Source organism: Lepidochelys olivacea (genome assembly GCF_965140295.1).
Source record: "Lepidochelys olivacea isolate rLepOli2 genome assembly, chromosome: 10".
NCBI classification, from domain to species: domain Eukaryota; kingdom Metazoa; phylum Chordata; order Testudines; family Cheloniidae; genus Lepidochelys; species Lepidochelys olivacea.
The window spans coordinates 8158821-8179608 of NC_140420.1; the positions used below are offsets into that span (position 1 = coordinate 8158821).

General features: G+C 50.1%; 1 protein-coding gene and 1 long non-coding RNA gene across 2 annotated transcripts; one reads left to right on the forward strand and one right to left on the reverse strand.

Annotated features, from left to right (window-relative positions):
- Positions 1-1351: 1351 nt before the first annotated feature.
- NT5M (5',3'-nucleotidase, mitochondrial) lies at positions 1352-16542 on the reverse strand. Its single transcript, XM_084640663.1, has 5 exons — positions 14909-16542; positions 11289-11389; positions 10481-10541; positions 8732-8846; positions 1352-7681 (listed from the first exon to the last, which is right to left on the reverse strand). Exons 1-5 carry the CDS (start codon positions 15188-15190, stop codon positions 7524-7526), a joined length of 717 nt encoding a protein of 238 aa, XP_084496789.1. The 5' UTR covers positions 15191-16542; the 3' UTR covers positions 1352-7523.
- LOC311527060 lies at positions 15018-19932 on the forward strand. The gene is made up of 2 exons (XR_014713230.1): positions 15018-15155; positions 16580-19932. It is a non-coding gene; the product is annotated as an uncharacterized lncRNA (long non-coding RNA).
- The last annotated feature ends 856 nt before the right edge of the window (positions 19933-20788 follow it).

Below are 20788 nucleotides of genomic sequence, written 5' to 3' on the forward strand. Positions count from 1 at the left end.
GTAACACATTCCAGTGCTTCACCACCCTCCTAGTGAAAAAGTTTTTCATAATATCCAGCCTAGACCTCCCCCACTACAACTTGAGACCATTGCTCCTCGTTCTGTCATCTGCTACCACTGAGAACAGTCTAGATCCATCCTCTTTGGAACCCCCTTTCAGGTAGTTGAAAGCAGCTATCAAATCCCCCCCTCATTCTTCTCTTCCGCAGACTGTTTCTTTTGGCTGCCTGGAAGGATAGAAAAGACTGTATCCTAAGTACATCTACACTTATGCCGGTGTGTAGAGAACAGACGCCGCACACGCAGCTAGCCCGGGTAAAAACAGCACCGCTTAGGTGAACAGAGTGCCCCTACGTGCCTTAGCCCTGCTAGAGTATATGCCCTACTCAGCTCTCTACGCACCCAAGTCGTGCCCCCCATGTCTACACTGCTGGTTTTAGCAGGGTCATGTCCTACTGTCTCCCGGCTGCCAGAGCCTTACCCCACTGCCTCCCCTTGCCGGAGCCTTTCACTGCTGTGGGTTGCTATGCTGTAGTTACAAGCGTGGAAGCAGCCTACCTTTTACTGCTGCGTGTAGCCACATGTACCCTACAAGCGTAGGCAAGATCCGAGAAATGTAATGCAGGAAGACCTGGCAAGATTTAGACCACCTGCAAGTGAGGACCTAGAGTGCGGTCTGAGCTGAAGATGATGTCCGTGTTACACCCCCTCAGTGACAGGCAGGGATGGTGGTTGTGTCCACCTTGAAGGAGGTAGCAGGGAAGGCTTGGGAGGAAAGATTAAGAGCTATTAAGGATTCCTGGAAACCTTTATCTGCACGCACTCTGTAGAACAGTCTTGCCTGAGCCAGCTCCTCAGCTGGTGTAAATGCGCTGACATCAGGGGTGCTACGCCAACTTACACCAGCTCAGGATCTGGCCCTGGGAAACTCATGAGCAATGCAGGTTTCTTGTGGCTGGCAGAAGTTGGGGCCGATTGGATAGCACAGCCTTCTGAGCTGCGGGGCAGATGGGGTTCCAGCAAAAGGAGGCACAACTGCCACAAAGGATAATGGGTGCTGCACCTGCTTATGCCAGGGTTCAAGTTGCCCCAAGAGGTTCAGGTCCATGTACGACAAGAGGGGCTTGTCTCTCTTGCTCCACGTCTCTCCCCACATCTCTCCCATGCACTGAGAAGGATTTGGCCCACGGAAAGGACAGGGTTGAGTCTTTCCTGCTCCTTGGTTAGGGCTGGACTTGGGCATCCTAGAGGTCCCTTTGCACTCCTGTCCCCTATAGATCCCATAGTGTCGGGTGGTTGATACACAACAAGAACCAGGTTTATGCATCCATTCATACACAGACACCTTACATTTGTTTTCACATCCCTTTTATATCATTTCTCTCAGCCCCAAAACATGAAACTGACAAATCTCCAACATAACCAAGGCAAGACACCTGCATACACCCATGGGCCCTACAGTGGGGCCTCACGGCTAGGCTAGCTGGCTTTGACTTGAAGCACCTGGGGCCTGATTCTGATCTCACCTCCTGCAGTGCCACTCCATTTACTACAGTGACTGACACCAGTGTACAGGAGATAAGAATCAGACCCATGGAGCCTGATCTTGGCTTCCCACTCATTTTACACCCCTGCAGTATTGCTGACTTCAGGGGATACTCCTTACCCTGGTGTAAGCGAGAGCAGAATCTGGCCCTTAGGACAGGGGCCTGGAGCCAGTCACTGGAGCTAGCTGGTGATAACAAGGGCTGGTAATGCCCAGGAACATACTTCTCAAAGCTAAAATGGGTTAATGGGCACATTCAGCCTTCGGTGACATCCCCTCGATTCCACTATCTCTACTCCCCTGGGAATGGACTAACCTCGTTTTAATCTCATTACTTGTTCTATTTAATTAGGGATGCTGAGCCTGAAGAGTAAAAAGCCCTATCTCAAATCTAATTTTCTCTTTAAAGTGAATTTAGCGCTGCACTGAGAGCCGTGATGGCTGGGCTCTGATATCTAGCCACAGCACTAATGCATCCTTCCTCCATGCTGCCACCTCAATCCTGGCTACCGCCACGACGGGTGAGGGGAGTTCCGTCCCCGGGGCACAGTCAAACCTTGGTGCCTGCTAACAAGGGAGTGGCTAAGCTCGCGGCTTCCGTGATGTGGACACTTGTCCGTCGGGACTGAGCCCACCACCCTTCAGAGAGTAACTGTTTAATAACTGCCAAGATGGGGTCCATTGACCAGGACACCCTGAAGGAGAACTCCCCCCTCCTCTCTCTCTTCCTCCAATTCAGTCAAATCAACACAAGGGCTACTGCTCAGTGCCCTGTCAGCCTGGGAGCGGAACAACCACCAACTCACCCATGAGCCGCACTGTTACCCTTTAGTTTTACAAGCAAATCCCATTTCTCATCGTGTGCAACAGTCTCTCCGGTGCCTCGCGGAGCAGCTAGGCCCTGAGGCAAGTCCTTCCATATGTCTCCACCACCAGCTTTGGGATCAGGCTCATGCTGTATTTTTCAGGCAGCTAAAACCTTCCAGATTCTGGCCTCGCTCCTTATCGCTCCCTGGGATGTGCCAGACTGGCCCAGATGGCCACCACCTGTCATGTTTCCTCATTTCAGTAGGCTAGAAGAGGATGTTTTGCCCACTCAGTCTCTCCATGTACAGCAGCTGTATCCAGTAGACACCCCATAGGATACGCACAATATGTTATACACCCACCCACCACTGGTGACTAGAAATGGGAAAAACAAATGTCTCTGGATTTCAGCAGGTGTGGTCCTGACCCATCTCTGTTGACGTCCAGGGAACTGAGAAGCATTTGCTGTAAAGATCAGCATTTTCACAACACCCTTGGATTGGGCCCCAAAACGGTCATCCTGCCCCAATTTGATTCCTGTGCCTATCCGAGAGGAAGCACATCATTAATGATAAATTACAGAGCATGTTCTGACTGGGGCTCTCAAAGCACATGACGTTGTCCCGCTCCTCCTCACAGTATCCCTGTGAAGTAGGTGGGATTATCCAAATTTTACAGATGAGGAAACTGAGGCACAGAATGGGTAAGTGATTTGCTTAAGGTCATATGGCAAGTCTGTGGCAATGATGCTCCGATATCCCGGTACCAAACCCTAGACAAACAGACAGAACTAGGAAGACAACCCAGGAGTCCTGACAACCAGTTCCATAATGTAACCAGGAGATTGCATTGCCTACCTCCCTGTTGTATGATACGTACCTCTCTGCCAAAACAGGAAGTGGCCTCCTACCAGCCCTATTTCCATACACGGGGATTCCATCGAATGGGCTGGAACGTAGTTGCCAAAAGAAAGCAGCAGTGGTCGGTAACATGTTGCTTGTGCCACATGACCCTTCTCCAGAGTAATCTGAGCCCTGGAGGTAAAATCGCTCCTCTATCACGGTTAGTATGGTACCAGGAATATTAAAACCCTATTTTATATAAACTGCAATGACAACAAAATTGAATATTTAGTGCAAGGATCCTGGGTGGATCAGTTATACACTGTAAATCTAAAAAAACCGCTTCTCTGCATCTCAGTTGAGCAAAACAATGTAACCATTTTAAAGACCAGATCCTCAACTGGTGTAAATTGGCCTTGTTTCCCTAACATCACTGGCTATGCTGATTTACACACCTGAGGATATGGTCCAAACAGTTCAGCTTATAGCCAGGGGTGGATGGGGGTGTGCGCGTTATGTGTGTGAGAGAGAAGAATAACAGGGCTGTTAGCCCTGGAAACACATCTTCCTCTTCCAAGTGCCGGCACTGTAAAACAGGACCAACCTGATTTCACTCTTAATATTATGTCCTCAAAAGTGGAAAAAATAACCAACCAATGAGAAAGCAAAGTCACACTCGCAGCTAGGGCCATAATGCTGAATAGCAGCTGTAACCCCGAGTAAGCTCTGTCCTCCCCCTAGGAACCCCTTCCAGATAACAGCATTACCCAGAGGGGTGGAGGGGACTGGGAGGGAGAACTGGGACAATTAACAAATCAAACACAGTGCTGAAAAAAATGTAATGCCCTCGGAGGGTGTGGTACACCAGCTACGTCCGTCTGCCGCCCGTCGCTGCTAAAGGGCTGCTCGGACTGAGCAACAGCTGTCTAGACCTTGCTGGGCCCCAGGCCGCTACAATACCCATTTGATCACCGCAGGCATGTACACAGTGGTTTAAATTTTAAGGCAGCCCTTCCAGTCTGTAACACACACAAGCTGGACCAAACCCTGCAGCCCTCCCTCAGGCAGAACGCCCACTGCAGACAGGGGCTCAAACCCTGGAAGACGTGAGCGTTCGCAATCCCCAAGCAGCAGTTATGGCTCCCCACGACAGCTTGGGGTTTGGCCCCAGTGGTAAAAGCTGAGGAAGGGCAAAATCCTGAAGCACCATCTTTGTTCAGTGCAATGTCCAGGTCCTACAGATCTCGGTAAGAGCTTAACACCAACCGCGCAGTAATCAGGGAAACAGCTTTTTCATGCACCATGTGGTTTCAGGCTTTACCTGCTTTTTACAGCTTTGCTAAGGAGAGAGGTTGGGAATCCAAATGTGTGAAGATTGATTGCAGGGAAGAGTGATTGCTGCAGGCAAAGGGCCAAGAGTTGCAAACACCTGGCGGCCCTCCTGCCTGGGAGCCTTTAGCTTAGGGGAACCCACAGGTCCCATTCTTGGGTGGTGGGGGGAGATTCTCCTTTTCATTGCCAAGAGTATTGTGTGGAATACGCATGCTGGCTGGCCGGACTCTGCTGGCAGGAGGCAATGCCCGTGGGTCTCAGGAGTGGTAACTTACGCTCCGGACACAGAGCGGGATGAGCCTGGCAGAGGGAAGGGGCTTCCGAGGAGATCGTTCTGCACCACTTAACGAAGCCCCTCTCTGAAGGACAGCAGGCCTGTAGTAAAGGTCTGTGGTGTTGGCAGGGCCCTCTGCTTTCTGGATGTCTGATGGAGGGAGGAGAGATACCAACGAGCGCAGCCTTGAGCTTTTTGTTCTTCCAACTGCGACAGCAGGTTCTGTCCATTCTGCGGTGGATCTCCAATGCTGAGGCCCACCCAGGCTCTGGCTTTATCAACGTGTATGGTCACTGGGCCCTCCGAACTGTGCTTCTGGTCAATTATTTCAGTGCCAAAGAGCACACTCGGGTACCTGGTGACGAACTGTGGCTACCGCAATGTCTTTTAGCTTCGTTCCTCCACTCACCCTCTCTTCCCAATGTGTGTAGGAAATAGCCTACACACCTCAAAGATTTAGAGGCTGGCTGTTGTTCCAGCCCCTCCTCACCCCAAGAGGTACTGACGTATCCATTATACAAGCCGGGGCACAGGGAGGCAAAGTGATTTGCCTGTAACTTGGATCATTGGAAGAGCCAGGACGAAAACCCATGAGTTCCTGGCTCCCCATCATGTGCTCAGGCTGTTAACCGCACCTCTCGGGCTAGATCATGCCTATTTCATCCACCTCTCTCTTCTCAGCCCCATTAGCTTGCCCATTCCTAATAGCCAGCCTATGGAGAAAGGATTGATGGGATGGCAGAGCCACCTGTTGGTGCTTCAGTTGAACAATGGTCGTTGATGTGCGGCACAGCTGTGAGAGGCATGCCAGTCGCGTGACACTGACTATCTCAACTCACGGGGCTGCACTTGAGAGTTAACAGCTGAGACAGAGAACCCCAACCATCCCAGGAATAAAGTCTTGAGTAGGGGAGAAGAGCCTCCAAAACCACTGTGGGGGGAGGGGAAGTGATAGCCCATGGATAACTTCAAGCTAGTTAGGGGCTCCCCAATCTATTGCAGGCGCACTGGAACCATTTTTATAGTGGGGGTGCTGAGAGCCATTGAACTAAACTGTAAACCCTGTGTACAATGGAAACCACTTCAAGCCAGTGGGTGCGGCTTGTTCTAGTACCTATGATCTCTGGGGGAAGTAAATGTTGGGCCAGAGCTATTGCCTCACTTATCTGGAATGAGGAAGCCCTAGGGAGGAGTTGCGAACGTTCATCTCCCCCTACAGTGACCCCCGCCAACGCACAGCCGCCATCCGAGCCCTTTCTAAAGACGGTGCTGCCGGGTTACATCCAAAATCAGTTTGAGCCCCTCGGCATCGCCGAGCTGATGCAGGTCCCTGATGATCGAAGTGGGGTTGCCCCTGTCCTCCAATCAGTAACGTGTCCCTGATTTTCACCAGCCCAGGTTGCAGGATAATTATATCCCCTGAATTTCAGGCATTGTTGTGTCGCTCTGTCAATGTTCGAGGAAGATGGGTCGTGACAGAACCATACTACACCAGCTTGGGAGGAGGCTACTTTGATAAGAGTAGGTTGAGTTTAAAGGAAAGTTTCAGGGGGAACCCCCCAGAATCCTAAAGCTGGCCCTGTCTACACTCCCCTCACCCGGACACTACTGCCAGAGCCATGGTGGGGGCGGGAACGCCATCCTCGGCATATTGATGCTGGGCCAGTCTTCTTGCAGCCTGATCACATGGGTACTTAGCCATGGCCTGGATCTTGCTATCTCATGCCACATGCAGCACAGCTGAGCCAGCGTACCAGCTGCCCACTCTGAATGTTGACCCTTCCCCTTTGAGGCCGTGGCTGCTCTCTGGTCGCTGCCACTGTCAATCTTGCGTGTTGCATTTTTGCAGAGTCCTCCTTACCCCTTGGGACAGGCAGGAGAGTCGGAGATTCTGTGCGGTGGCCCTCTGAGGAGACCTTTCCCTTGGACTCTATTTGTGACCGATGTGCACTCTTGGCTGGAGGGGATCGTGCCCCCCAGCACCTTGTTTCACAATGTTCCTCCATGCACTCCTGCAAGGCAGTCCCGGCAGTCACAGTCACAGCTGTGAGGAAAAGCGAACGCTGCTGCACGAAGATGCTCCCCTTGGAGTGGTGACAGCAGGTGAGCCAAAGAATGAAGAAGAGGCAGGCTGGGGACTGAGGGAAGGGAACGCCACTCCTCTGTGTCAGGATGGGTGGAGGAGGAAGGATGTTGACAGTCCTCTAGGGCAAACCCTAGGGCAAACAGTCCTCTAGGGCAAACTGCTGATTCAGTGCTCCAACTCAGTGTAGATAGGGGGGGCGGGTATTCCAAAGTTAATCCGCACCACGAAGCAGGTCCAGGGGACGCCGGGTAACGAGCTGAGAGGTGAGTCCATCGGAGACACTACATTTGGTGTCACCAGATGCCAGTACTAAGGTGCCACTGAGTTATATAGAGCTGGGTGCAAAGAGGACACACGGTAGACAGGGCTTCCTGTAGTGGCATGGGCCCAGAATCCTTCTGTTGCTTCACGGCGGCCCAGTCACACATGGCCCAGTAGCCTCTAGCTTAATGAACACGATCCCCCTTTGGCCCTGTTCTCTGGGGTTGGTGCTGCTGCGATCGCTCCCCGCCAGGGCCCCTCTCCTTACTCTGCCCAGCAAGATTGTCTGTCTGTGGGTTTCAGCCCAGAGCTGGACACCACAGAGCGCACCGAGGCGCCATTCAGCTAAGGGGGCAGCCTCAGGGGCCTGTCGCTTTAAATGGCCCAGCTGTGCAGTGGCCGCTTGCTGTCCAGGATCGCCCTCCAGTTCTCGGCCCACGAGTGGAGCCTCCTGCTGGGGGGCTGCAGCTGCAGGTGCTTATTGTGACAGGCTGTGAAGAGAACGTGCTCCCAGCTGGGGTTCAGCTCAGCTCCTGAAAGACAGGAAGAGCAAAGCGGCTCAGGGAGGGGCCTTCGAGCACCATCACGACCCTGCAGGAGGCGCTGGGTCCGTGTGTTGGTGTTGTACTTCCAGCAACCTGGGATCTCATCAGAGATGGGCCCATGTCCAACCCCATCTAGCTCGGTACAACCCTGGTCCTCCTTGCTGTGGTATCCGCACAACTCGCAGTCGCTAACGGACTTCATCCTCACAACTCTCGGGGAGGTAGGGAAGTGCGGATCCCCATGTAATGGTCAGGGCAATGGAGGCACAGGGAAGATTAGGGACTTCTCTGCCCAGTAAATTAGTCTGCACCAGTGGGGTGTCAATTCTAGGGCGCAGTAGCGTGTCACACACTAACTGGCCTGGGGGGGACCCTGCTGGTGCGCACTAACAGTTCCCTAGTGCACAGTAACGCTGTACTGTTTGAAATGGGACCACATCAACGTGCACTAGGGAACTGTTAGTGCGCACCAGCAGGGTCCCCCCCGGGCCAGTTAGTGCACGACAGGCTAGTGCACCCTAGAATTGACACCCCACTGGTGCAGACTAATGCACCCCGTAGACAACCCCTAAGTGACTTACCCAAGTTCCCAAAGGGAGACTGTGATTGAACCAAGAACTGAACCCAGGTCTCTTGAGTCTCAGCCCACTGTCCCACTCACTAGACTTGCCCATCCACACCTTGGGGAGGCTCAGCTCTGAATCCGGATTTCCCTGCTAGACCCTCTCTCCACCCTGGGCTGACCCAGAACCAAATGCCCCTGGGCTCTAAGAAAATGCCGATCCAATCTCTGGCAGGCATCAGCAGTGCAAGGAGTTTTGGCAGCTCTTGCTCAATAATAACAGCTCGAAAAAACATTACAGCCAACGTAGCTGGGAGTACAGCAGGTGTACTTGAGCCCGACGTGCATAAGGCATTCAGCAAAGGCCAAAAAGGTCCATAAAGAAGTAAACAAAACACACGGGCAGGGGAGCAACCCCAGTCTACCTGCCCCAGGAGGATCATACAGTTACCTTTACCGCGTCCAATCTCCCGTACCTGTAATATCTGATCTATCATCTATAAGCAGATCGCCAGAGATCACAGTTTTATCTCGCGTTAGGACGATCTGCTCCAGAAATTCTTGGCCAAAATGCTTCTCCACCCAAGCGTACTGGAAAGCAAGAGGGTGGCGCAGTTAGTGTGGCAGGTAGGGCAGGCTGGCTTCAGCAGCCGCATGGTCACCCGCTCAGATGAAAGGCAGCATCAAATACCAGGCGCAGAGCACTTGACATTGGTTTGCTAGCGAAAGACAAAGGTAAGGAACGACAGGAGGCTCTGGGGGCAGGGGTGGGAGGACACCCTGCCAAGTACATTGTTCGGATTTGGGACAAACCTCAGTGAAACTGCTGAGGGTACCAGCCACCCTGGGTTTGGGATGAATGTAAGAAACAATAGAACCAAACCAAAGGCACTCGTCATTACATGTGAAGCCACTCAGGGAGCTGAGCTAGGTGAGTGGAGGGTTTTTCGCTGGGTATTACTTGGTGGACCATGGAGGTGTGTGCCTGTGTGGGAGGGAGAAGAACCAGCGAAGCAGAGAAAGAAGGCAGCAAAGAAGCACCAGACACAGCTACAGAGGCATTGGCTGCATGGCCCTGAGAAAAAGCTAAGCGGAGAGCTTTTGAGCCAAGTTCCTGGCTATAGAAAGGAGCTTGGAGCTGAGAGCAAAGATACTGTCTCCTGCTGTTTGATTCCCACTGTGTTCAGGGGAACAGGACTTTGTACGTTCTTATAAACAAACAGCATTGCATCAAATATACCTGACTCCATCAACGTCTCCTCCTGATAGAAACAGCCTGCAGGGTTCCTAACTATAGCTAACCACTGGGGCCAAAAGGGGTAACAGTATTAATGGCCCAGAAAGGACACTGATTTCCCTCCAATTTGCACCCAACATGGTCCCAGCTGTGCATCTCCTGTTTGTTCAGCTCACTGTCCACTTACTAACACCTGAGAAGTGTCTCATGCTTTAATCACCAATCATTTCTGGGGATTGTGATGAAATGTAAAAACTAAGGTCCCATATGCTTATAATTATCATAGTGTCTGCCTGCCATAGCACTTTCCACCCAAGGAGTTCAGCACACTTCACAGACAGTAATTAGTTAAGGCCCCAATGCCTTCTGTGAGGTAGGCAAGAACCCACTCCCATTTTGCAGCTGGGCAAACTGAGGTCAGCTGACTTCCGTAAGGCAGCATAGCAAGTCAGGGGCAGAGGCAGGACTAGAACACAGGCATCCTGGTTCCCCAGACCTGGGCATTTGCCACAAGGCTATCCCTACTCTCATATGTGGTTACTGAAGGTACCAAGGATTAGCCCTGCCAACCTATCCTTGGGTAATAGCTTTCTGCCTATCTAAATTTCCCCTGCAGTTTGAATTGGAGAGCATATACTTCACTTCCTATCCCAAACTGTTACATAGCGTCACTGTGCTCTGTCAGACAGCTGCCATATTCCATCTCAGAGGTGGCTGCATCCTAGAGGCGAATGAAGTGGTTCTGGTATATATAGCCTTTAGAGTGCTTTGGGATCATTTGGGAAGCACAAGACACAGGCGCTGACCTTGCAGTGTGATGGACCAAATGCTACGGAAGAGCTCTGCAGCGATAGGGGGTGGGGCTGGAGAAACACACTGGCCAGCAAGAGATTTTACATTCCATGGGTGACACTTGTGCTTTGGGGCCCAGTCCCAGAGCTAGCCCACCCCCCTCCACTCCGTTCCACACGGCTCACTCACTGCTTACCTTCTCATAAGCACAGTAGCGGTACTTCTTGATCGGGCTTGTGCAGATGAACACATCAGTGCTGCCGGGAAAAGAGAGAGAGAGAGCGAGAGTGGGGAACCGCACCAATTTAATTCCCTTTCCAGCTCTAAAAGCACCGTAGGATTCAAGACGTACCCCTAAATAGTCTGGTTGCTGCTACAGGGACACCAAGCCCTGACTGGAACTCGCCGCCATATACTGAACAGGGTTACACGAAAAAGCATTTCTGGTGAGTGGGCACTGAGGTAACTAACCCAGGCACACATCCGAGAGAGGGCATTAGGGAGGCAGACGCCAGGAGGGCTCAGGTGCTATAGCTTGCTTAGCAAAATCTCTGCTAAAACTATGGCTCCTACTTTAGGAGTAGGCAAAACCTGTAGACAGGTCCCAGGGAGGCCTAGATATTAGAACTGGAAATCTCCATTCATATGATGTTTATGCTCACTGACACGGAGCAAACCAGGACAGACTGTCTTGCCAAGTGCTTTGACCAATCTATGTGCACACACGTGTTTATTACGAACAAAAAGTGTTCTCTCCAGAGCTCTGCCAATGCAGCTCAATTCCCACCTAAAAGAAGTCCCACAACTGGAACAGCAGAGGCGGCTCTAAATCGGATCAACAACTGCACCTAAGTACGTGAGGGCTTTACAACAGACGCTAGGATCACATTAATTTTCACCCATTGGAATTTGAACCACCCGATCTCCAGCGGCGGAAGGCTAGAGCACAAATGCCCTGTGGCACTTAGACCCCCTCCCATCCACAACTGTGAACGTGTACTCACTTTTCCAACTTGGCCATTTGCTTCACGGCTTCCACAGCCCCTGGGATTGGATCCAGCTCAATGAAGAAATTCTTTGACTCCCATATGCTGATTGCTTTCTCCTGCAAGGGCAAACAACCCAGTTACTGTACAGTCCATCCTGCTCCTCTCCTCCCTGCCCTGGGTTGCCATGTGCATTTTCCCCCCCTGATGGCCCTTCACCTGGAAAGAAGATGGTAGGTGTTCAAGAGGCTGGCTGGGTCCGACAGCAGGTGTGAGAGAGGGTCCTGAACCAAAACTTGAATTCTCCCAAACCCTGGATCTGAATCTCATGACCCAGGTCCATCTGAAGAAGATTAGCTTCCCAAATCTGCTGTAATGCAGTGTTGTTCAGCATTGGGTGCTATGGGGACATTTGGTCTCCATGAAAGAATCTAAGGTAGTAACCAAAATGCCCCAATGGGGGCAAGGAATGCTACCCCTCTAACCTCAAGGGTCTGTCTAAAAAATACCAGTCAAGTGAGTTCCTGAGCAAGGCAAATTCAGCATGTGCCAGAGTCCCTGAGGACAAGGGCTTGAGCACTTTGTTATAACGCTGCCACGGAAAAAAGGGAGGCCTGAGGAAGGCAAAGTGTATGGAGCAGAATCCTGAGACAAGGGAGACCAGAGACCGGGAGCGGTCTGTAATTTACACCTCGTAGCTGGATCTAGAGAGCAGGGTGTACTCAGTGCACCTGTAAGTCCTTGCACTGCCTTAAATTGCTAATGACATGTAGATTGTTAAGGAAAGCAGTCTTTTGTGGTCTCATGCTCAAAAACAAAAAGGTGGAAGGAGTGTGTTTCTGCACATCTAGCTTGTCTTTGCTGTGGGGTTGCTTCTTTTGGAAGTATTTGATTTGGATTTGATCAACTGTTCAGAGGAAGAGATTTGCACCATACTGATTGAAGATCACAGAATCACATCTGCTCCAGAGCTACTGATCCAGGCAAGGGACTAGAAACATGCAAGCCAGGCCTAAATTAAAGAAAAACTCTATTTCCCCGATTAAAAATAACATAGTGATGGCCTGCGCATAAAGATCCCAGCTTGAGCACTGAGATCCTTGGGCAATGGCAGCACGCTCAGCCCCAGCTGGAGGAACTGTTTTGCAACCCAACTGGAGCAATCTGGAAGCAGCCTTGAAATATTCTGAAGGCAGCTGTGCAATTAAGGATTTGTGATGACACATAGGCCCTGTGCTTCTTTGCTTGGGGCAGAATCAGAGGTGCAAAGGTGGCTTTAAGCCACTTTTGTGCTCTGGAGTATTTTGGGGTTGTCCAGGGGCTTCCTGGTTCTCTGTGTAAGGTAGAGCTGCTCTCATACTCTACTTGCCCTGACCTATGGGCCATGGGGAACAGAGAATACTGCAGTGCACGTCAGCCACACCCCTGGTTTCATCCTCACTGATGACCATGAATCTATAGTCGCAGAATTGTTTTGCCTGGATGTGGATCCTTTGGTGGAGGGGAGAAATGGGACATTCTGGAGGTCTCACCCATAAGCAATTGTCTTAACATGACAGGAGCAAGAGAAGGTTGAATTCAGCTTAAGGGCTCGATTGTGGCTTTGTCATGAACCCCAAGCACTGGGCAGCAGGCTGTTCCACTTTCCCTCAAGCAGATCAGAAGGCAAGGTGTGAATCCAGGAGCCACATTTTGCCTTCCAGATTCCCCTTTGCTCTCAGGGAGAAGTACCATGTGTCAGGCCTATATCTAGCTATGCTAGCCTGTGCATTGGGTGGTGGCAGAGCCAAGGGTTTGCCCCCTCACCACCCTGTCCACTCCCACCCTCTTGCATGGTGGATGTAATGATCCAGCTTCCAGCACTGCTACCTGCGATCTAGGTCTCTAGTGTCATGCATGGGAGTACAGAGGAGCCTTAAATCCCCTATACTCCCTTGCACAGCTGGGCCACAATCTACCCTAAGCATTAATTGCTCAGTGCTGGAGAGCACCAAAGCAAAGTCCAGCCACCTGTCAGATACGTGGGTGCAGAATGTGGGAGGGCAGAACACACCCACTTAAAAGGGCGGGAGGGAGCAAACCAGAAATCCCATCACTCTGCTGCCCCAGGGAAGCTGAAGGGCAGCAGAAGACTCAAGTAGCACCAGTGGTTTGGAAACAATCCTTCTTACACACCTTAGTGCATGTTAAAAAAATAAAAAGTGAAGGCAACTCCTAGGGCTGCAATGCAGCCTGCCGAGAATCCTCCCGTCCATGTGAAAAGAGCAGTTACTGTAACAGGTTATTAAGTTAAAATAATGTTCACTGCAACTCAAACTACAGTGCATTATACCAGTGGGGTATAAAAGCTATAAATCATCGTTCTACAGCTGACATCCGGCACCAGTTCAGCAAAGCACTTACACACGTGCTTAACCTTCTGCATGTGCTTAAGTGCTTTGCTGTACTGGGGATGCAGGGGCTGGCTCTGCTCCCAAAGTCAATAGGAGGTTTACCACTACGTTCAATGGGAGCAGAGCTGAGCCTTTAGTGAGGAACAACACCTGCCAGATCATCTCATGCCAGGTCAGGATTGTTCTTGTGCTCAGTGCTCTGATTGATCTAGGTTTGAAAGTCCAAGGCCTCGAGATTCTACCACTTCCCTGGGGAGACTTTTCCCTGGTTTAATAGAGCTCACTGCTAAGATTTTCCTGATCTTCACCCAACATTTTCCTTTTCTTATTTGATCTTATTTATCCCCTGGAACTGTATAGAATCACCCCTTCCCCCAGGAATTAACACCCTTCCAATCTCTGTAGGCTATCAGGCTATGGGCATTTAGCTCTTTTACTCTTCCCTCCAAAGCTGATCCCCTCACAGCTCTCTGATCACTTTGGTTGCTCTTCTCTGAGCTCCCTCCAATTTGTCAATATCCTTCTGTTGATGTGGCCCGAAATGGAGCGCAGCATCCCGAATGCTGTTGCCAAAATACCATACAGAAACAGCCTGACTCCCTTTCTCCAATATCAACTGGGCACTGTCTGAAACCCAGGAGGAAATCATGGCCCCACTGAAGTTTTACCAAGGACGTCCAGGATTTCACCCCAAGAGTTTGCAGGTTTTAACAGGAGTGATGTCTGTTAATGTGATGGATACAATGAGATAACCCAACACCATGAACACCCCTAAAGCCCAAGTTCTTGGGAACACATGGCAGTGGACAACCATTGCTGAAATCTCAGAAGAAATCACACTATCTTAAGAACATAAGAACGGCAACCCTGGGTCAGACCAAAGGTCCATCTAGTCCAGTCTCCTGACTCTGGCCCTGCCAGATGCTTCATTCCCTCTGATCAAAATAGAAAGACAGCCTGCCGCAAGAATCTGCATTAAAATCCGCTTAATTTCAGGAGGGAAAAAAAATCAACATTGAAACCCTAATATATACATTATTATTAATAATAATAACGATTTTAAGTATTATTAATTCTTATTGTAGCATGGAGGAGCCCCGACCAAGGATCAGGGCCTACCTTAGATGATGCACAGACAAATTAAGACAACAACCCCTGCCCACCAGAGTTTACCGTCTGTGTGTCAGACAAATAATGAAGAACAAAAATAGAACGGGGGTGTGGGGGAGAAATCCATTAACTCACACTCAGCTCAGGTCTCAGCTGGCCATACTGCTCCGACACCCAGAAGCCCCTGCGATCCTCCAGGGCAATGTACGGCTTCTCTGGGTACCTGGCCCTGAACTTCTTTAAGAATCCTCCTTCAAAGTCCGCCAGCACCCCATCCATGTCCACCAAGACGCGCAGGCGCCTGCCCCTGGCGCTGCACGACCTGGCTCCGGAGAGGGGAGCCCTGCCCAGCCCCAGCGCTGTGAAGGGGGCGCCGCGCCGGGTGTGTGGGTGCAGAAAGCGGCTCAGTGCAGCCATGGCTGAGCCGGGGGTGGGGCGGGGGGAGCGGATCAAGGGGCTATCATGACGGGCATCGCTGAACCTGGGGCCCAGCCACCCCCACCCCAGGCCGGCCGCGAGGCTCCATCTCCCGCCGCCGCAACGCTACCGAGGGGAGCCGACTCCGGCCCAGGGCTCGAGCGGCGGCGGCGGCGGGCTGGGGATCCTGGCGCAGAAGAAATTCCGCCCTCTCCGTCCGCTGCAGCTGCCCGCAAGCGGCCGCTAAGAGGAGGGGCCGGGCTGCCCCGGCCCCCGCAGCGCCGGGCACATCTGGCCCGCTGCGCGGGGCACGGCCGGGGCCAGGGAGCGCGGCGCGGGGCGCATCTGGCCCGCTGCGGGGAGGCGAGGCAGCGCGCCCTGCAAAGAGCCGCTGGCCGCCCAGCCCCGTCCCGAAGCGGCAAGCGGCGCCGGAGGAGGGTCGGGGCAGCGCGCCTAGGCGAGCCCGGCTCTTGCCCGTGGCCCTGCAGCCCAACCCGGCAGTGTTAGCCCCAGTTCCTCTTCCCAGGGACCGGCGGCCGCAGGCGCCGCCTTAAAGCGGCACCAGCCCAGGGGGAGCCGGGACGCGGCGCTAGGGGATCGTGGCGGCTTTAAGGCGGCTCCTGGAGCAAACCCCCCGCGGCCCCCATCCCATCTCTCGGCTCGCCCCCCACCCCCAGTGCAGAGCCCCTTCTCCGCGCCCCTCTGGGCTCAGCGGAGACCTGCCACCCAGGGCACGGCCCCTCGGGGGTCCTGGGGTGAGACTGCCTCCAGGCTGGCCCTGCCACCAAGCTGCCTTGTTCTCCAGCCTGCCTCCTGCTCCCTCGCCTTGCCCTCTACTAACTCACCCCTTCCTGCCTGCCCCCCCCCCCCCAGGGCAAGGCCCTGTTGTGCTTGGGCACATGCATGTGTTGTGTGTTCAGTGGTCTCTCATAAGGGGGTAGCCGTGTTAAGTCTGTATCCACAAAAACAGCAAGGGGGTCCGGTGGCACTTTAAAGACTAACAGATTTATTTGGGCGTAAGCTTTCGTGGGGCTTATGCCCAAATAAATCTGTTAGTCTTTAAGGTGCCACCGGACTCCTTGTTGTTTTAGAGGTCTCTCGGTAACTCAGACAGTGATTTTTGGAAATAGAGCCTTAATGTTCAGTGTCTTATAGCTATCTTTAGCAATCCCTAGTGACACCTGGGGCTGGCATCTTATCAGACCCATGAACGTAAACAGGGCTGGTGCTTAGTGTTTAGATGGGAGACTCTAAAGAAAACCCCGAGGTGCAAAATGTGATCCCAACCTGCTTTCCCAAAGTCTGGGGATGTTTGGATCCAGGTTGATATTCAGGCTCAAACCTTTTTCTTCAGCATTTTCTATACCATGTTTCTTGGTCTAATTACAGGTACCAAATGGCCTCACACCTCCGGATCAGTCTCATCTCCTGCCTTGCATGGAGGCACACCCAATGTAGCACTCAAAAGGGAATGGCAGGGTTAGATTTACCTGTGCCCTGTCCCTTTAAGGCTTGAAGGTCTGCTGAGCTGAGGGGATCAAAGGGGACGGCTCTTGTTGCAGCAAGCTCTGTATGCTCTGGAAGGACTGAGCTGCAATGAGGGCTTGTGCATTTAATACTGTTTAATAAAACTCCAATTTTAAAACTGCCCCTAGTCTGGGATTGTAATATTTGGTGAGCACAAGCAGAAGAGGCTGAATTGCAATCAGCTGACCTCCCTGACAGACGAACCTACCTAGAAGCTGCTGTCCACTGTTGCAGGAAAAGCTGCCACGGGAAATATAATTGTTTGCAAGCACTATGGCGGGGAGAGACTAGGAGCAGTGGTTTTCAGCCTGTGGTCTGCAGATCACTGGGGTCCCCAGACTATGTCTAAGGGCTCCAAGAAAGATTTTTGTTACCACAGAACTGTGGTTTTCAACCATTGGTCCATGGACCACTGAGGCTTCGGTCTGCAGACTATGTCTAAGATTTCCAAGGGGTCTGCACCTCCATTTTAAATTGTTTAAGGATCTTCAAATGAAAAAAGGTTGAAAACCATTGACTTAGGGGACCTACAGATGGAGATCGGAGAACTTTCATACCAGCTAAAAGATGAGCATTTAAGAGAAATCTATGGCTCTCTGGGAATTTCCGGGACAAGTCACAGTGAAACTGTAGCAAAAAGCCATTTTGCTTTAACCGAATATATAAGAAGCCACTTAAATGGGTGGGAAGAGTTGGAAGATCAGGGATTATCTACATTGCTTGCATTAAAAGATAAGATTTTACAGTTTATTGCTACAGCAAAAGAGCAAACGGACACTTCACCAGCCTTCCAGAGTTCCACCAACTAACAGCTAAAACAGAATGATTTGAGCTTATATTGATAGGCCTCTTGCATCCAGAGAGACGCAAAGGAGGATAAGACTACATCTTAGTCATTGTGGATCACGTCATGAGGTTTGTTCAAGCCTACCCTGCCACCGCTAAGAAGCCAGGAAGGACTGTGGCAGACAAGATCTTCAGTGACTTAGTTTTAAAAGGCGTCAGCACGACCTAGAGGCAGAGTTTGAAAATAATTTATTCAGAAGGTTATAGAACTACTGTAATATTGAAACCCCTCACACAACCCACACCACCCACAGGGTAGTGGGCAAGTAGAAGGGCTGAACCAAACTGTGCTGGCTACATTGAGAACCCTGCCACAGAAAAAAAGTCAAAGTGAAAGGATTCCCTTAATAAGGTAATGTATGCCTATCACTTTGCCAGAAGTGAGGCTACAGGGGTCTTAGCATTCTATTAATTGTGTGGATTATCACCATGTTTGCTCATTTACATCACATTTGGCCTACCTATAAACTCTGAATCTGCACCTGGGGACTGGAAAGATTATGTAGAGAAATGGAAACAACAGATGAAAGAATCTTATGAACTGGCATCAGAATGTTCTAAACAATCTGCTGCTCATGGAAAGAATCATGATGATCATCAGAAAAGGCATGACACTGCCCTCTTGCCAGGTGACAGAGTACTTGTCAGGAATCTTTCAGAAAGAGGGGAAATTAAAATGCTGCTGGGAAGATATAATTCATGTCGTTCTTGAAAGGAAAGGGGATAGTCTAATCTATGAAGTAAATGTGGAAGATGGAAAAGAAGGTATTAGAGTTCTTCACTGTAATCTTTTACTTCCCTGTGGGCTTCTTACCTGTGGACATAACACCACCATCGAAGCCACCACAGCCGAAGATACAGAGAATAAAGCAAACTAATGCAGTAAGAGATCAAAATAAGGACACGAATTTGGACTCCAGTGATTCTGATAGTGAGAATGAAAATGAATCCACTGCAGGGGCAGAAGCGTTTTATCCATGCTGGGGAAATGAGCCTGTTGCTCACCCTGTCAATGCGAAAACTGCTGATGAGAGTGATGTGACATTTACACCAGCTACTGACAGATGTGAATCCCAAATCATAACCATGGAACCTGAAACAAGTAGGGCACTAGAGGACAGATCTCCAGAACAATCCACTGACACGTGAGGTTGTCCAGCTAAAGAGAGAAGAGCCCCACGAACATTGACATATGACTTAGCAATGTCTAAAACCAACTACTGGATTGGGGAATGCGCTCTGGGGTTGTCCTCGTGTTTGTCATATGCCATTCCAAGTGCGTACTCCTATACCTTATCCAGCATTCTACTCAAGGCTGATGCAATATTTGTAATAGTGACTCTTGGTATGGCTATTGTTCTAAATTAAGTGTTTTATAGTTCTGGATAGTTTGTTATTATGTTAATTTAGTAGATGCTTTTCTAAATAGCTTGTCACATGCCCAGTGTCTTGGAGTCACATGGTTATCCCATTGATCATATAGGAACTGTTATTTCCATAAGATAGGAAGATCTTTGGTCATTTAATATGTTTAGAACTGGCTGTTCTGTTGGACAGCAGGCCTGCATTTGCTGCAGAAACTTTCTACTTAATGTAGAATAAACTGAAGAGAGATGCAGAAGTTTCCACCATAAGCATCTGAATTTATGAAGGAGGAGAGACCTAACACTCAGTTGAGAATATCAATTATGAGCTTAGAGAGACAAGGCAGGTGAGCTAGTATCTTTTATGGGACCAACTTCTGTTGGTGAGAGAGATGAGCTTACACAAAGCTCTTCTTCTGTGTGAAAGCTCAAAAGCTTCTCTCTCTCACCAACAGAAGTTGGTCCAATAAAAGATATTACCCACCTACCTTATCTCTCTAATATCCTGGGACCAACATGGCTATATCAACACTGTTAGAGTGACCAGATGTCCCAATTTTATACGGACAGTCCCGATTTTGGGGTCTTTTTCTTATATAGGCTCCTATTACCCCCCCTCTTCCCCCCGTCCCGATTTTTCACAATTGCTGTCTGGTCACCCTGCCTCAACACTGCATACTATGATGAGCCTGTGGAATTCATGGACTACTGCTAATAAGTTAAATGAATGGGCTGTATGTTATATTTTGTAAATAGGAATGTTGGGCTAACATTACAGGTATGAAGGGGGAGAGTAGCACTCAAAAGGGAATGTCAGGGTTAAATTTATCTGTGTCCTGTCCCTTTAAGGATTGAAGGTCTGCTGAGGGGGTTGAAGAAGAAAAGCTGTGTATGCTCTGGAAGAACTGAGCAGCAATGGGCCTTGTGCAAGCTGTGTTTGTTTGTTTTGATACTAAGTTTAATAATACTCCAGTTTTATTTACTCCAATAAAACTTAAAAATGTTCCTGGCCTGGGAGTGTAACATCAACACCTAACTGTCCTGAGCTTGTTTGTGCAGGGCCTACTCTCCACTGCAAATCTATCCTTTAATTTTGTTCCCTCTTACAATAACTAATCAAAAGTAATAAATACATCACATTATTATTGGTTTCAGAGTAGCAGCCGTGTTAGTCTGTATTCGCAAAAAGAAAAGGAGGACTTGTGGCACCTTAGAGACTAACCAATTTATTAGAGCATAAGCTTTCGTTAGCTCACGAAAGCTTATGCTCTAATAAATTGGTTAGTCTCTAAGGTGCCACAAGTCCTCCTTTTCTTTTTGCACATTATTATTATGTGTTTACAAGTTTTGTCCCACTCACCACATGACTTAGGGGGGCGGTCATTAACTACAAAAATAAAGCTTTTTTGTCCTTCTGTGTTAAATATAAATCGATATGTGTAGGGTACACTTGGGTGTATGGACTAAACAGATAGTCATACAGTTTGAAGGGGATGGGAATGCCCACTTTGTGGCTATTATGAACACTACCATAAATCGGATGGAGGGACAGAGGCTTAAACCGCATAGTTTCCATTGCTCTGGGCTATTGCAATAACTGTAGAGAAGTTGTCTGTAAAATCTCAGCCTGACTAAGTTTACGATTTTTTTACATCAATTTTTCAGTTCTGGCCTAAGGATGTCAGCTTTTAGAAAAGCTTCTAGTCCAGGAACCTTTTTCAGCCAGCATGAAGGATCCATGAGAGACTGGGTAGTAAGGAGCCCTAGGGTTTTTCAGGTCTAAATCCCCTGTTTGAAACTAGATCAGGTCAGCAGTGACCAAAAGATATTTCCAGCTGATCATTGGTGGCTCTCATTCTAG

Bases quoted from the DNA above. Each gene is read 5' to 3' on its own strand.
- NT5M (XM_084640663.1), bottom strand. From the start codon at position 15,190: ATGGCTGCACTGAGCCGCTTTCTGCACCCACACACCCGGCGCGGCGCC. The intron at 11,390-14,908 runs GTGAGTTAATGG...TTGCCCTTGCAG, and splicing joins AGCTGAGACCTGAGCTGAGT to GAGAAAGCAATCAGCATATG. The intron at 10,542-11,288 runs GTGAGTACACGT...TTTTCCCGGCAG, and splicing joins CAAATGGCCAAGTTGGAAAA to CACTGATGTGTTCATCTGCA.